At 42.0% G+C, this 17,084-nt stretch overlaps 1 protein-coding gene across 1 annotated transcript in view; it reads left to right on the plus strand.

Annotated features, from left to right (window-relative positions):
• Positions 1 to 4,012: 4,012 nt before the first annotated feature.
• HSF5 (heat shock transcription factor 5) overlaps positions 4,013 to 17,084 on the plus strand; it is a 28,082-nt gene continuing 15,010 nt past the window's right edge. The window contains exons 1-3 of the mRNA XM_052804920.1: positions 4,013 to 4,606; positions 7,425 to 7,796; positions 15,777 to 15,871. Coding sequence (XP_052660880.1) covers positions 4,024 to 4,606; positions 7,425 to 7,796; positions 15,777 to 15,871 — 1,050 coding nt within the window. The 5' untranslated portion in view covers positions 4,013 to 4,023. The remainder of the gene's footprint in view (positions 4,607 to 7,424; positions 7,797 to 15,776; positions 15,872 to 17,084) is intronic.

Raw genomic sequence — 17,084 nt, forward strand, 5'->3', positions numbered from 1 at the left:
AACTGGGGCCACGGGGAGGAGGGAGCCCATGCTGCTGGGCAGATTGTGTTTCTTGCCTCTCTTCACAGCTAGAGCATTGTAATTTGGGGAAGAAAGAGTGAAAAGCACAGGTCACTGTGGGGCTGGAAGGGTGACAAGGCAGGTGTTGAGTGAAGACTGGGGGGGGAGTTAAAAGCATGCATGAAAGGAGAGGTAGAGAGGAAGCAGCTGTAAGGCTGGCTGAAAAGGCAGGGCACTGTTGTCAGCCAATGTTACCTGTAAATCCTGCGCAGTCCAACAGCTTTTGACTGAGCTACACCATTTCTTGCTAAAAAGCATTTCATTATTATTGATCCATTCCAAGTGAGAGGAAACTTCCAGTGTTCCCCAGAATAAGTTGTTCTAGGGAGCCCATGCATTAAGTCTAAGGCACGAACAGTTCGGAGGCCGATCTACCAAGAGAGCTAAAGGGACCATTATCTCTCTTCTCATCATCAGGCTTGCTTGGCGAGTCAAGCGCACTTGCTGCCAGAGAGCTACAAAGCTGTTCCCTTCATGCTGTACCTCCTGCCACATCTGCTGTAAGATTGTGTCTCGTGTGACCTGGCATGATTAGCAAGGTGCTGGAAGGTGTGAGCTATGGCTTTACCGGGAGCTTGCGGCACTCTGGATGCTGATGAAAAACATGATTCTGCCTTTAAAAAGTCATCTGTTTTGCAGCTACAGGCTCAGCTTCAAAGTACGGAAGGAAATGCTTAAAAGGGACCTATGTTTTTGGGCTTTAGTTTCAGGGGTTTTTTAGTTTTAGGGGCTCAGTCTCTGCATTTCAGTTATAGACTACATATTGCTGGCTCTGACCTCAGTTATGGATGATATAATAAAAAACTCACCTATCCCACTGTCAGGTAATCTTCTTGGACTCCTGCTGCACAGGGAGACAAGAGAAGCCTTAAATCATTTCATTGAAGTAGTGCAAAAGACAATCTCAGGAACGCTGAGAAAATGTTTTTGTGAAGTGGGCTTTTTTCTTGGTTTTTCAGGTTTGCATTCTGTATGCTTTACTTAAGTTTTGGCTGTTTACACTAAGCAACCATTACATAATTCTTAAGGGAATAATTACTGAGGAAATAAAAATGCAAAGCCACTTGGGAAAACGGCAGCATGAGTTCACTAGAATTGTAGGCCTTTAATTCCTTAGGTAAAGCAACATTCTTCTATTGTGCAGGATTTTAGCTTTAATGACAACGCTGACAAAATTTCTGCTCCTTCCTGCTGTTGCTACTGACTCAGAATAATGATAAATGTGCTAAATCTGCCAAAGACAGGCAGAGACTGAGAGAAACAATCAGCCAGTCTGCTGAAAAAGAGGCAAAAATAATGTCTTCTAATCTCTCCTTATCATCATTTTTCCTTGTCCTGTTTCCTGTTTTACCTGTCTGCTTTAATTTCAAGTGGGGAACTCTGTTAGCAACCCCACCCAAAATATTTAATCTAGTCAGTCTAACATCTTTTTCCTCACACTTCAGCTATGCGGAAGAGCAGAGTGAGTTTGCTTTCATTTTACAAATAGGAACAGTTTCCCACCAGTTAATTCAATTTTATCCCCTCTCCAAAACTTACTGCACTTTCACTTGCCTTGGTGGTTTGGGGCTGTGCTGCAAACCAAAGCAATAAGGATGATTTCAGTTAAAGAGGGGTTTGGTTTTGTACCTTCTTGCTGAGAAGTCTTATGACAACTCTTAAGGTAATTTATTTAAGGCCAGGAAATATGCAGGTGCTCAAACTTCTCAATACTTTCTTGCTCTGAGGGCAGCCAAGATAGAGGAATGTCATTTTCTTCTGTCACTGCTGGTGACCCATGGATAGGATGCAAGCAGAGAGAGATTACCACACTCTTCCTTTCCCAGTTCCTTGCTCTTCTTCCCCTTTTGGTTCATAGCAGATTTTTGTTCTAAAGCAGTAAGAATGGTTACGCTAGGCTAGGAGAAAAAAAAAAAAAGTCCTTGTAGTATGCCTCCAGTCATAGCTAACAGAAGAACTCCAAGAATTTAGGAGGGCAGACGTGTACTAGTACATCTCAGGTATGAACTCTGAGCTTCCTCCAGTGCACAGTTTGGGGACTAGCAGTGACAAAGGTGCTGTCTTTAAGAGCCCTGGATGTACTTTCTTGTGAATATAGCTTATCTCCCCACCACCACACCCCAGCCAAGTAACATTCTGGTACCCAAAACATCCATAGCAATTAGTTCCCCAGCTTCCATGTGATTAAGTACCTGATTTGATTTCTTCTATTTGGTGTCCTTCATTAGTCACGCTCAGCCCCTTTATGTTACCTACAATTTTACTACCTAATTTTTTATACAATAAGACCCCCTCTGAAGATTTCTTCTTCAGTACTTCCTTCTGTTGCAGCTAGTTCATATTCTTGATGCTGATTTTCGCTATCCCATTTTAATTCTACCCAAGCTATCCTGGAGTGGGAGAGATCAGAACTGCAGAAGTTTGGGGGTTTTTTAGGGCAAATGTGACACTTATAATTCCTGATTTGTTCTGTATTCCTCTTCCAGTCCCTTCTGAACTCATTTTCTTTTCCCTTTTGTGAACTGCCAGTGAACTTTAAGCTGATGCTTTCAAACATCTGCTCTAACTTCATCATTTCTTTCATGAGTGGTAATCATCAGTTCAAAGATCATCACCGTGTTCATAAAGTTAGGATTATGTATCATTTGGTTTACCAGTGCTGCATTTCCCCGATGTCCAGTGTCTTCCCCAATCAGTGGGTACCAAGGTAGTGGATCTGCAGTCCTTCACCATGCTGTTGTCCTGAAGCAGTTAGGATGATCGGCAGAAATCATCACCTCGTTCTCCACCCTCTTCTCAAGATTATTACTCTGTGGGGTTCAATTTAACTCCTTTTGTGAAACCCGACCCTTCAGCCCCCTCTTTATTTCCTATCATTCGACCCCAGCGAACACCCCTGGCCGCAGCCCCCTCCAGTGCAGTCTTCCTCCACCCACAGGTGTGTGAGGCCGGGTCCTTGTGAGGACTGCATTTTTAACCTTTTTGCACAGGTCTGGGCTGGTGGCACGGTGTCCACCCAGGCTTTGGTTCAGGGACCTCCAGCCTCCCCCAGGGACGGCCCTGGGCTGGTGGCGGGGCCACTCCGAGCAGCAGGTTTCACCCCCAGGGCTCAGCCGCCTGCTCCCTCACGGGATCAATGTGAGCTGCCGGTGGCACCGGGGCTGAGGAGGACGGCGGGGCTGAGAGGACTGGCAGGCCTGAAGGGACGGCGGCACAGAGGCGATGGCAGCGCTGAGGGGACGGTGGGGCTGAGGGGGTCTGTGGGGGCTGAGAGGAGTCAGCGGGGCTGAGGGGACTGGGTGGTCTGAGGGTACTGAAGGGGACCTGGGGGTAGGGAGGGGAGCTGAAGGGACTGGGGTAGCTGAGGGGGATGGCAGAACTGAGGGGACTGGGGGGCTGAGGGGGATGGCAGAGCTGAGGAGAGTCGGGGGCTGAGGGGGATGGCAGTGGCTGAAGGGACTGGGGTAGCTGAGGGGACAGGGGGGGCTGAGGGGGGCGGCGGGGCTGAGGGGGATGGCGGGTCTGAGGGGACAGGGGGAGCTGAGGGGAATGGCAGTGGCTGAGGGGACCAGGGGGGCTGAGGGGGATGGCGGGTCTGAGGGGACCGGGGGCTGAGGGGGATGGCGGTGGCTGAGGGGGATGGTGGCGGTTGAGAGGGATGGCGGGTCTGAGGGGGATGGTGGGTCTGAGGGGACCGAGGGATCTGAGGGGGATGGCGGAGCTGAGGGCACTGAGGAACTGAGAGGCATGGCGGGGCTGCGGGTGTGCCGAAGGGATGCCGGGGCTGCGGGGGGCACCGGCGCTGAGGGGATGGGGGGGCCGGCCCCGGCGCGGCGGGCCGCGCGTCGTGAGCCGGGCACGTGCCGGGCGGCGCGCGGGCCGGCCCAGGCGCTGGGGGGCGCGGCCCTCGCGCGGCGGCCGTTAGAACGTGAGCAGATTCCGCGTCCTTCACTCCCCGCCGGCATGGAGGAGCCGCGGCTGCCCGCCCCCATCAACCCCAACAACTTCCCGGCCAAGCTGTGGCAGCTGGTGAACAGCCCACGCTTCCGCTCCATCTGCTGGGACGCCCGTGGCGAGGGGCTGCTCATCGACCAGCCGCTCTTCGAGAGTGAGCTGCTGGGCGCGGGGCTCGGCTGCGCCACGGGGCCGGCTGGCGATGGGACGGCGGGAGCTGCCGACTTTTTCAAGACCAAGAACTTCACCAGCTTCATCCGACAGCTCAACCTCTACGGCTTCCGCAAGGTGGTGATTGGGCCGTTGGGCAGCGTGGCGGGGCTCGGACCTGGGCCTGGCCTGGGGGCTGGCAATGGTAATGGCGGTGGCTCTGCCGGGCCCCTGCACCACTTCCACAGCCCCAACTTTCGCCGTGACCGCCCCGACCTCCTCATCCACCTGAAGCGCCTGACGAGCGCCAACAAGGCGAAGCTGGCTGCTGGTCTGGAGGTGACCAGCCGCCCGCCCAACCGCTTCCAGCGGGTGCTGGGCACATCACTGCACGTGGACCCACTGCTGCCGCCCTCGACACTTGGCAAGGCCAACGGGCCCGGTAAGGTGGGGCGGGCCATGTGGGGCCGTGGTGGGTTTGAGAAGCACTAGGTGGCATGGGGTTTGAAAATCAGCACTGCCCTGAGGGAGGAGGGTTACCTGTCCTTGCTGTTGGCTGCTCAGTTTACCCAGTGTAGGAAAATGGTTGTTCTTCATGCAGGTAGATCTCCTGCCAGTAAGCATGGGTAACATGGTTCACAAGTGTTTCAGTCTGCCTGTAGACTACAATACAGTCCCCATTACTTACTACACTAAGAACACCCTTGCCCGATCTCTGTGGAGCTAGCACAGCTCTACCAGGTGAAAGTTACTCCTACTTGCCCATCAGTAGGGATGCTTAATAAGCTCCCATTAAATTTGTGTGAAACAGTGGGTCATGTGAAGTGACAACTAGAGCATCCTGTGAGTTTTGTGCAAAGGAGAAAAGACCTGATAGCAAGATTTCTGTCAGTTGTCTCCTGAAAAAGAATTGCAAGCTAGATAGTTTTTAAAGAGTATTAAATGAGTAGGTGAGAGCTAAAGAGAAAATACTATTGTTGAAAAGCCCCAGAACATGTTTTCTTTCTTTCTAACCCTCATCGAGAGGATCTGAGTTTTCCAAGACAAGTCCGAGCTCTCAGAGGATTATTCCACAAATTCCATATAAGCATTGTAGTTGAAGCTGTGTAAGGAAGATATGAATATCTTGTTTTGTGATGCTCTTTGTTCGATCGAACTGTGGGCTGCTACCAGAAGAGCAGTCCTACTGCCATTCCCTTGGTCACGTGTTAACCACCATCTTCCTTGCAGCTGATACAGCAACTGTGTTGGTTCAGCACAATGATCTGAGGAGAAGACTTGAGTGGCCTGTTTGCGGCTGGCTGTCGGTCCAGGGTGATGCACCACATGGGTGCTGCAAGGCTTGGTGCAGGAGAAGTGGCAGGACTGTGCAATCAGGAGAGGGGGAGAAGCAGTTGGTGGTACTGCTTCCTGCAGCACCAGCCTGCATTTAGAATACAGTAGGATATCATGATACTTATTCTTGGTTACTGTTTCAGAGTAGGAACTGTCATCTAGTTCATGCGGTGTTTTCTATGATGTGTGTGGAACTACACCTGTAATACCAAGAAAACAAAATGAAGCATGTGAGAAGGGGAGGAACTTCTCTCAATACCAAGGCTAGGAAGCATTAATTAAAGATTTGGTGTTAACATTGTTAAGACTAAGATAAGTCATTACAGACTTCTTCAATGAAATCTGGTCTGACTGATGTACTGCAGGCCATTGGTAGAGTAAATGCTAAGAAAGATACAGCCTTTTAATTTTTTGGCCTCTCTTTTTATGGGTGCAGTTTTAGAGAGCCGTCCCATTTAGTATAGGAACTGGGAAGGGGGGGCGGGGGAATCGCTGCTCGGGGACTAGCTGGGTGTCAGTCAGCGGGTGGTGAGCAATTGCACTGCACATCATTTGTACATTCCAATCCTTTCATTATTACTGTTGTCATTTTATTAGTGTTATCATTATCATTATTAGTTTCTTCTTTTCTGTTCTATTAAACCGTTCTTATCTCAACCCACAGGTTTTGCTTCTTTTCCCGATTTTCTCCCCCATCCCACTGGGTGGGGGGGGAGTGAGTGAGCAGCTGTGTGGTGTTTAGTTGCTGGCTGGGGTTAAACCATGACAAAAAGTAAAATATAAACAAAGGAATTCTCATCCCTCTGTTCATTCTCTGTTTATATATGGTAAAAATACTGAACAGGAAATAAACAGTCTCATACATTAACTCTTACTACATTTTCAGGGCCAGTGGTATTTATTTAGTGATTCTTAATGATTTAATATGAACTTGTAGAATAATGACTGTATGTTACCCATTTCTTGAATTAGTTCCCATCAGAGGAGTGAAAGAGGTAGATGTGAGGCTATTTTTGTAAAAAGTCCTTTAGAGTGAGAATTGGGAACTACAGGTCTCAGAAAGCCTGGCTTCTCGATAAACCCTATTGATGTAAATGATCCTGAAACTTATAATTAGCATGGCTATACACAACACTGTGGAAAAGTCACAAATGCAGTAGTTCTTTTAGGAATTCACTGAGCATAAATGTTCTTGGTGTTACTGTCAGTGTTTCAACAAAGTCACCAAAACCTCTAACAGAAATCAAGCTGTTACGGTATAAGAACAAATACCATTTCATGAAATAATAACTGACTAAGAGAGGAAACTAAGGGCAGAATAAAAGCAACATCTAGGAAATAACAAAATGGCAAAGTTTGGCATATTTTAGTCTAAACTGAACTATTTGAGCTGACTGGAAAAAAGTTGGCTTTGAATTTTTTTTCTTGACAAATTAAAGGACTTGTCATAAAGTACTTTCAAAGCCACTTGGAGGATTTTGACATTGCCCTTCCCATAGCTGTCTATGAGCTGTCAGCTTTTGAGTTTGGTAGTCTTGCTTTACAATTTCTCTTTTTTTTTTTTTTTTAACTGTATTGCCCAATTTAACACACAGTACTTTCTAAACTACTTTTGTTTGGTTTAGTAAGTTACTATGCATTTGATTTATAGCACGTTTCTAAATACTGATAACTTGTTACTGCAAGTTTAAGGAGACTGAATGCTACATAGATAACTCTCCATTGGCACTGCACTCATATGCCACTGCAGCAGTTGCGGGATGTTCACCTGTAAGAAGGCAGTCTGTTTCTGGATTAAGTATATTGGAGCAAAGGCAGTCTTCCCAAATAATGTTGTAGAGTCTTGGCCTCTCATACTGCCTTTCATTGCCTGTGAAAACTCCTTTCCTTAACACTTGTTCCACGTTATTTTGTACCCACTGCAGGACTGCTGACTGTAGGACAGTTTCATCAACCTTATCATCAAGACAGTTTCCTTCCTTACTCCTACATATCGACCTCATCCCAGAACAACGGCACTTTACCGACAAAAAGTTTAGATTGGACTCCCGCGCCTTCCAGAACATGGCAGGGTTCTCTTGGGTTGCTTCCAGGGCATGAGGCTTCCCCAACTTTTCCAAATAAAGGGGTTGCCTTTCCGGTACACCAAAGGTTTCCAACAGAGGTCACATACACAGTCCAGCCTGTTGTCTCTCTTCTGCCACTTCAGCAAGGCTCTCAAACCATTGCCACTTCCCTTCCAAAATACAGCAGCTACGCATCTTCAGTGCAGTACTCGCAAGCCTACCATCCAACAGGTATGAAAAAAAATTTCTGCACTTGCTTTTCAAAAAGATATTTAAAAGTGATGCTTTAAAAAATATTTTTCTATAATTGTCATGTGTATATCTTAAGTGAGAAATAGAAAGTGTAAAGTCTAAAAGGAAGACAGATCTTTAAACCAAAAAGATTTTCTGTTTTGTATTCCTGTCCTTCCTCCAGATTTTGAGCATCCCCTGGTGATTTTCCAGGTAGCCTCTCTGTTGAGGTTAAAGGGTGAGGAGAAAAACATTTGTCCACGACTAGTCAGTGTTAGGTTAACTTTCATATTTTTTTTAATTAAGCAAAACTTGGACAATGATACTAAAGCACTGAGTACTTGTTGAAAAGTAGTATACTAGTCCCTGGTCTTGTGTTTTCCCAGGTTTAAGTTTTTAAAGTTAAAGATCAGTCAAAAGTATTGTGTAGAATATTTCATTGTGCTCATACTGTTTTCATATCTTAATTTTTTTTCTTGCTTAGCTTCTTTATGTTGTATTTTTTTCATGCACTGAAGACTAGAAAGTACAAGTCTTCACTCCTTTCTTTTGTCTAAAATGTTTCTGCTAAAATTTTCAGTCTCACTTAAGTGTTTTTATTCGTCAGAAGAGAAGTTGAAACAAATTATTGTTCTTTTCCTTGCCCTTACCTTGAATTGGAAAAATCATGTGATAGGTTATTTTTTGGGGGGTGGTGGTGTGTTTGGTTTTTTTTTTATTTCCCTAAAACTTCTGAAACTCAGAACATAGTGACTCTTTCCTTGAACAAACTAAAGTTCAGTTATTATTCTTCCCTTCTGCCTGTTCCTTCCTTGGCAGCTGCACCTTCACTAAGATAGATATCCCTGTTTAGAAATCCTACATGTGGTGGCTGCTGTCTTTCTCCAAGTACACAGTGAAATCTTCACGCCTTTTGTGTGTGTCTTCTGAGACTTCTGCTGAGAACGTTTCAGACAATAATCGCTAGTTTCCCTAACATCATTTTTGTCAAGGATTCTGAAGAGCGAGGCATTTCTTGTGGACACTCTTAAATGTTTCAGACACAGGCAACTTTTGCCACGGGCTGCTTGCCCTGTGCTGCTTACAAAGATTACTGCGGTGGCTAGAGCCTGCGTTACCAGCTGCAAACTATTAAGTCTCCTCCCAGGAGCAGGGTGTCCTGAGAATTGTAGAACTATAGAATCATAGAATCATAGAATCATAGAATGGTTTGGGTTGGAAGGGTCCTCCAAGATCATCTAGTTCCAACCCGCCTACCATGGGCAGGGACACCTTCCTCTAGACCAGGTTGTCCAAAGCCTCATCCAGAATACCTGCTTAAGGTGGGAGATGGTCCCCACTTCACGTTTCTGTCGGTTACAGAGCATAGGCTAAAATTCATTATACTGAATTTTAGATGTCTATATATCAGCTAGTCCCCCGGACCTCTTCTGTAGTCACGGGAAGGAAATGGGCATCTCCAGGGTGCGATTCCTATAGCTTGGTTTAGAGTTTGTCTTGGGCTGAGATTACTCATGTCCTGGAAGTGCCGATTTTGCAGTACTGACTGGAGAGGAGTTGAGGGAGGCTAGCGTAGATTTAGACATGAGTATGTAGATCTCTGTAACTGGATGATGCTAGTCTCTCTCACGGGAGTAATAAAAGTTTAAAGAATATATTGGCTATGTTGTACAGGTAAAATCTTCTGGGGAGGGAGGTGTGGGGGAGGGCATGATGAAAGCATACCAGATTTTGCAAGGTACAAAAATTAAGGTGTAATTCAAACTAAAATAGCGAAACTTGTGGAATCTGAGGCTTTTGAAAACTCCAATGAATTCATTATTATTTCTGAGAAGATAAGTTTGACATTTCACTAGAGAGATTATACATCTTTTGATTTTCACTGTCACTTAGGACTGTATCAGTGTTTTTACTTCTGTCCCTGTGTATCTCAATCTCTCCGCTATCCCTTCTTCTGTATGTTATACCATACAGAATGCTGAAAGCTTATTTCTTCATATGTCCACATGAAAAAGACTGCTTTCCTTCATCTTGAGAGGACAGCACCAAGATTAGCTTATTTTGAAAGTGATGGTTAATCTTAAAATATGTATTTTATAAGTGAGGGGACTAAAGAATATATGTTAAGTCTTATTCTTGACTCTTTTAATTTCACTTTTGATGTCCCATTAGATTAAATCAAAGTAGAACTTTGTCAAAAGATTTCTTTTTATGTATATTCAAACTTGTTTGTTAACTTCAGCGACAAAAAGATTTCCCTGTTTTTTCATTATGATTCTTATTGAAAGGGCAGTAAAATAAAAGATGCTCATCTGGATCTTTTTTCTCCCACTAGCATTAGACTGTAATTATTTTAAGGATTTAGTTCTGTTTGCTTTCAACTATCTGCAAAACCTTTGATAGTAGTAGGATTGCATCAAAGAAATGCAGTGAAGCTTTATTATCAGAGAGTATCCTAATAATGAAAAATCAGCCAAGGAAACTGTGTGAGAAATGTTAGTTATTGGTGCCACCTGACATTGCAAGTCCAGTCATGCCTTTCAAATACATCTGTGGCTGTAGGGTTCATTTACATATGATAACCTTTCTGGTGAGTGGTAGATTAGGAGTAGTCATGTTATTCTGAATGATACACCCTCTGTTAAGATAAGTAATTTTCTTTGTATGTAAGGCTTAAAATTCACATGGTCAAAAAGGGATTCTTAAAATAAATAAGCAGCTGAAAACATCTGTTTTAACACAGCATGAATAGCACCATATTTTCCCTTGAGAAAAGCAGACTAGATGCATTAGTAATGCACTTGTAAAACTAGTTGTAGGATTCATCTTGCCTAAGATTCATCTGAATGTATAATAGTTAGTTGTATATGCCTGGGCTTGTCATTTAGATGACATATATAGTCAGTAGAGAGAAACAGGCACCTCCCAGAGGTTGAGTCATTCCAACTTTCTTAGACATATGCCTTTGGAAGACAATTCATTTCTTTCTGAAGAACCTATTTGTTCATTGACTGTGCAAAGAGTCGACAACTGCTAGACACCTGAGTCTATGTAGCAGTAAGGCAACTAATCCCACCTAAATGTCTAAGTTCAAACAATATTGTCTTTCCCATTTTCCCTCATTGAAGAGACCTTGGGTATCATCTTCATTTTCATCAGTCTTCTGGTTGGTAAAGGATTGGAGCTTGCATAGTTTTTGTATTCAGGCCCATTCCGATGTGTTCATTGATCTGGCAGGAACAGGCACAGCTGCATTCCCTAATTTCCTGCACAGCTTTGAGTACTGTTGACCCAGCTGTCTGATGAGTACCTGCCTTCTCTTAGGCATAACTTTTGGACCTGACATGATAAGTTCACACTGAAAGGCTGGTCTTAAGGTTCTTCCTTAGTATTTCCCGTGTAGTGCATGCTCGAGTGGAATGGATGATGCTGGAGAGTGTCAGTCTCATGCCCTTTGGCCCAGCTGAGCTGATAATGCTTATTAATGTCTGTTGCTATCTTGAATGCATAGCGATGATACATGTGTTCCTTCAATTTCCAACAGATCTTTGGAGAAATTGTGGTGTTTTTTCAAGCTTGGAAAAGATCTGCTGCTGATCATACTGGGTTTGCATTTATTTTGGGGCTTTCAGCTTTCCTGAGCTTGCATGTAGTATTGGAACCTGTAAAAAGCATGCAGTACAAATGTGTACACATCAAACTGTAAGCATGGAGCTTTTTTGATGTTCTTAGATTTTATTTACACTTAGGCTCTAACTTCCAGATACATTGGCAAGATATATCTTTGCTAAAAACCATGGCTGAGCTCAAGCATAGCTGTCTGTGTCTATGCTACTGTATCAGACTTTGCCAGGAAAAGTGTCTGGGTGTCTTGATCAGTTATATCATTAGATCATTAGCCTGGTTAGCACTCTCCCCCAAAAGCGTTGTGCTTAGTTCAGCGGTTGGCATGGGCTTGGGACCGTTCCCAACAGGCTGTTTGGATGTGGCTGTTTTGACTTGGAAGAGTAAGAGATTTTAATAGTATTAACAGACTCTCTGCCAGAGAACAGATCTGGAAGCATTTAGTTTACTGGTAGAGCTGTAGCCTTCATGTAGGAGGAAGATGTATATAAGAATGTGATGTTAATATTGTCATCTCGTTTCTATACAATTCATCCAATTTTTCCAATGTTGAGAAAACAGGATTTAGTGAATGCCTCAATAATTTTCTAATTAATAGTTCTCTGCTTTGGAGATAAGAATACTAGCCTTGATCAGACCAAATGTCCATATAGCTCATCATTTCCTCTGACGGTAATGCCCAAGGAGGAGTGCAGGAGTAGAGCAAGCATGGACTGATGCTCTGCCAAAATACTCCAACAGTGTGGGCTTGGGGAATTAATAAACCATAATATGAGTTGTATTTAATAGCCCTCAGTGGATTTCACTTCCATGAACTTGCCTGTTTCTCCCAACCAATGTAGATTTGTGGCATATACACCATCTGTGACAAGGACTTAACTTCACAGATTAATTGCATTTTGTGCAAAGAGCCACCTTTTCTTGTCTCTTTTGACCCTATTGCATATTCATTAAATCTCCATTTGGGTTTTGTGGGAATGTGTCCATATCCATATGCCTCTCACTGCACCGTTTATGATTTTAAATACTTCTATCTTAGTTCCTTTGGTTGCATTTTCTCTGGAATGGGGAGTCCTGCCCCACTTGGCTCTTCCTTCAGGAAAATGTTCTGTACATCATCCATGCTGCCTTACCTATAACTTGTTCTATTTTCTTACTGAGATGTAGAGTCCAAAAATATACATGGTGGTCAAGCTATGGGTGAATCATGGATTTATACAGTGGAGTAATAATGTTCCTATTTCATTCTCTGTTCCCTTTTGTATTATTTCCTAACAATCTGATTGTTTCATTTTTTACTTTGGAGGTCTTTTTGACAGCAGAGTGAGCTGATATCTTTCTGAAACTCGCTACTATAATACTAGTATTATAGTATATAAATACTAGTATTATAGTTTATAAATAATCTAGTTCCCAATTATTGATTGACAACTAAAACCCCATCATTTTCTGTGTGAAATTAGTTTATTTTTCCTAAGTGCAGAGCTTTATCTGGTGGGTGGTGGCTTTGGGCAACTCATAAGGTGGTTTTTTTTCACATCTTCATAGCTGACTGCTCTTTTCTGACATGAATAACCTGGTATTATCACCAAGCATCACCTCACTGCTCACTCACTCAATTTTTAAAGTACTTTATTAAAATGATGAGCAGCATGAGTTCCAGTACAGGTCCTTGGGGACCCTCCACTGGTGACCTCACTTACCTGTGAAAAGTGACTATTTATTCCTATCTTCTGTGTTGTATTTTTAAAATAGATTATTTTCTAAATGTACAGCCTTCCCTCTCATGCTGTTGTTGCTCAGTTTTTGTAAGAGTTTCTGATGATGAGTTTGTTAAAAGCTTTTTGGAAATCTATTGTATCAGCAAGATCATAGTTATCCACGTTTGCCTACCTACTGGAGGCCTTTCAAGAGGACAATGAAGAATGACTTATCTTAAACAAAAAGTAGTCTTGTTGACTCCTTCCCTTTATATATTATCCAGTATCAACTAATTCTCTATTCCATTGTATTTCCTTCTAATTTTTCTTATTCAGCTGTCAGATTTATAACTTGTATTTGCTATACATTTTTTGTTAACATACTTCTAAATAACTTCCTTTAAAACTATTGGTTTCTTTGCCTGATTTATTTGCAACCTCTTTGGATATCCAAAGGTATTTTCAGTAAGTTTGAAACATGGTAATTCAACTTCTGTGCAAGAATATTTGTGATGCAGGATGTTCAGTCCTTTCCTTGTTCTGTGAACTGTGCTCTTCATTGATCTCTGCTTGTTCTCAGAGGTCCGTTGCTGGGTTGGTTATAGCCCCACTGACAGCAATTTCATTTTCATAAATCAGTGTTCATATTCCCCATACTGTGTCCTAAAGAGTGTGTGAAAATTTCCATCTGTAGCCTGTATGGGCAGAAGTACGCCTCTTTTTTGGCAGAAACCAAATTTATTTTGAGGCTGATCCATCTTGTTTGATGGAAGGGGCTGTATCTTTTTCTTAATTTGTTCAGAAATTATTTATTTATTCCATAAGATGCCATTCATCCCTGTCTCCTTAGTATTCAAATGAGATCCGTGTTCACTGTCAGTTATTTCATAACAGCCTGTGGCAGAATGTGCTTTAGCTGGTAATTTCTTCTGGGTATGACTAGTTTAACTATATCTTAGACAAAAGAGCTTAGAAATTTCTTCTCTCCAATTAACAGGGTAGGACAAAAGCAAGTGAGTGAAGCAGGTGTGTTTCTTGAATCTTGATTCAATTTGAAGACTTATTATAAAAGTATAATTATAAAATCATAAAAAAATGTTATTATAAATGAAGTATTATAAATTAATCAACACCTTTGCCTTTGATAACACTGCCTGTCACTAAATGCTTTCTTCAGTGTTATTTAAAAAGTTGTTTGGATATATGGTGACTGTCCATAAAAAAAAAAAAAAGTTCTTGTGAGTGCAAACTATTCTTTTTATGCAACTTTCTGCATTTCAGAACCATTCAGAATCGGTCATCGGTCTAGTCTTCTGCATAGTTATTTTTGTTCTTCTTACTTTGATTTACAAACATAACGATTCATTTGAATAATGAGTTGCTTTTGCTATAAGCTCTACTAACTGTAAAAATACTGTCATTTATATTTTACTTGCAGCTTTTTATAGCATATGATCTGGACTTAATATTTTACACTTACCTACTATTTCACAAGCACTTTTTCCCTTCAGGTCCTTCCTTTTCTTAGAAAATAGGTTCTTTGTAATATGTGTTTGTTTTTCCTTAGAATCACTCTAGCAGGTTACAAGAAATTTCTCCTTTGTCATTGCTCTCTTGCGTTGTTTTTACAATAGCCCTTCAAAAGTTTTCTTTGGTAGTTTTCTTGGGTTTGTAAACATACTTTGGAGTTTCCAGTGAGTGAAACGCAGATATCATTTAGGCTTTTGGCAATATCCAGAATTGTAATATGTTCACAGGTCACAGATGTTCTTCTGAAAGATGTCCAGACTTCATCATAAAGTTGCTCAGAATTAGCTTTTGAAGTAATGAGTCATACACATATCTCATGCTTCTTTAGAAGGATGTCCACTAGCTCTTTCTATGTTGTTTAGCTCTTGTGTTTGTTGCTCCAAACTGCACAAAAATTCAGCAACATCATAGTAAAAAGGGCAATAGGTATAGATATTAAAAAACCATATTGGTTGTCATAGCAACTGTCTCATGTGAAATCCCATGTAAGTGTCAGGCATTGCAAATAAGTTGATCTGATCTGTTTGCCATCTCAAGTTATACTTATTACATTTACTTATTATCAACATTGGACTAAATATGATTTCATCAAGGATTTCTCCCTCTCTCAGAATGACTGCAGATTTAAACATTATCTGTCCTGCAAATAATGCCTTTACTTTTAACTTATCTCTGCGTGTCACCAAAAAATAATATCTGCAGAATACTGCCTCGTCTACAAAGTTGCTTTTTACAATAAAATAATTGTTTAATTTCAGAGTGTGTTTCTGTATGAACATCTAGGCTCTTCTTATGTGAATCGACTTTCTGCGGTATGTTGTGATGAGAAAGTCAAGCAACCAAATTGAATAGGTGATATTAAGATACAGAAGATTGTGATTATGAAGTTTCTGTGTCTGTGTGTATCAATTTTACAATATATGTTTTTAATATATGTACACATATATTGGAATAACTATTTTGTAAGATGAAAAAATAATTTTTAAAATCACTTGGGAGGTAATAATACATTTCTAGAATTTAGTTTACTTGCGATTATTGAAATGTTTAATCAAAGTAAGCAATAGAACTCTGCATACCAAACACAAATTCTGGAAGTCTGATAACTGTGTTTGAATTCTTGCAGCTACAATGCAGTGTTCACCACCTGCCCACGTAGATCCTCTGCCTGGCTGTGCTAGTCCTACAGCTTCGACGTACACCCACTGCAGCTTTTTCCAGGTGAGTGTAGCATATGGAAATCAGGTGAAAGCAGAGGAGACTGTATGAATGAACTGTAGGTTTATGGACTTCTGGAATGAAGGATATAAATTTGAAAATTGATCTGCTTGAGAAAGTGAAAGTATGTGGTTTACAAATATCGATCTCAAAGAATGACTGAACATTAAACAGGCAGTTTTGTAATTCAAGTTAGGTTTCAGGGTAGCAGCATAATGGGTGTCCTCATCAGTGGATTGCTTTTTTCTGTATAAGTTTTTTGCTTGACTTCACCAGAATTTGTTTTATTTAATGAGTCTATGTTTATCTTTGAAGAATGTCCTTGCCTGGACAAAAAGAGATTCTTTAATATTATGAAAATACTGGGAAACAGCTCCTCTTTTTTGTCCCAGACAGCTTTCTGCAGTCCTGAGTTTCATTTGATGAATGAGAAAAACTAAGGTGACTTTTGGAATTGGCCCCACCTCAGAGATGTCTTATTAAAGATAACTACAGTACTTACTGTAAATGCTTTATATAATTCCGGTGGAAACTACACCTTATTTGGAGGGCCTGGCTTATCAAATATCAAAAGATCTGAAGTGAAAATGCAAGGGCTTCCTTTTCTATTACAGCATAATGCATATACTTTTTTTTCCCCTCACAGGGGACAAGCAAAGCAAGTTATGCTTATGTGTGTTGAGAAAGAGTTGGCCTACCCAAGCTTGATCATCCAGTTTCCTGTCTTGCAAATATCAACCTTTGTCTTTTATTCATGATTTTTTTTAATACAGTCTTATCCAAGATGGCCAGGTTATGGCCAGGATAACATGTTGGTGTAAGGATATAAATAGCCACTGACCAATCATGCCATTGATACTCTAGTATTTATTTTTCACACAGTGTATCTTTGTCCTCTCACTTTCATCATGAACTACTTTTTCATCCAGGACATGAGGATCAGTCTGAGTGATGGGAAGTCACAATCAAGTAACTTCTTATCTCAGAAGGCCGAGATCAATGTTTGGGATAGCAGATCATTCCAAAGGAGTCATCAAGGGTGGTGGTGTGGCTAGATTGAAAGATAATATAAATACACTGTCCAAAGGGTCTAGTAAAAATCAGTTGTCTGGAGAAGCAAGTCCATGGGCAGTGTGTGGAGTCAAAAGAGATTTAGGCCACTTGCTAGTGGATGCTTTGATAATACAGCTCTAACAAGGGAACTCCCAGTCAAAAG

The sequence above is a fragment of the Harpia harpyja genome, chromosome 12 (genome assembly GCF_026419915.1).
Source record: "Harpia harpyja isolate bHarHar1 chromosome 12, bHarHar1 primary haplotype, whole genome shotgun sequence".
NCBI lineage: Eukaryota > Metazoa > Chordata > Aves > Accipitriformes > Accipitridae > Harpia > Harpia harpyja.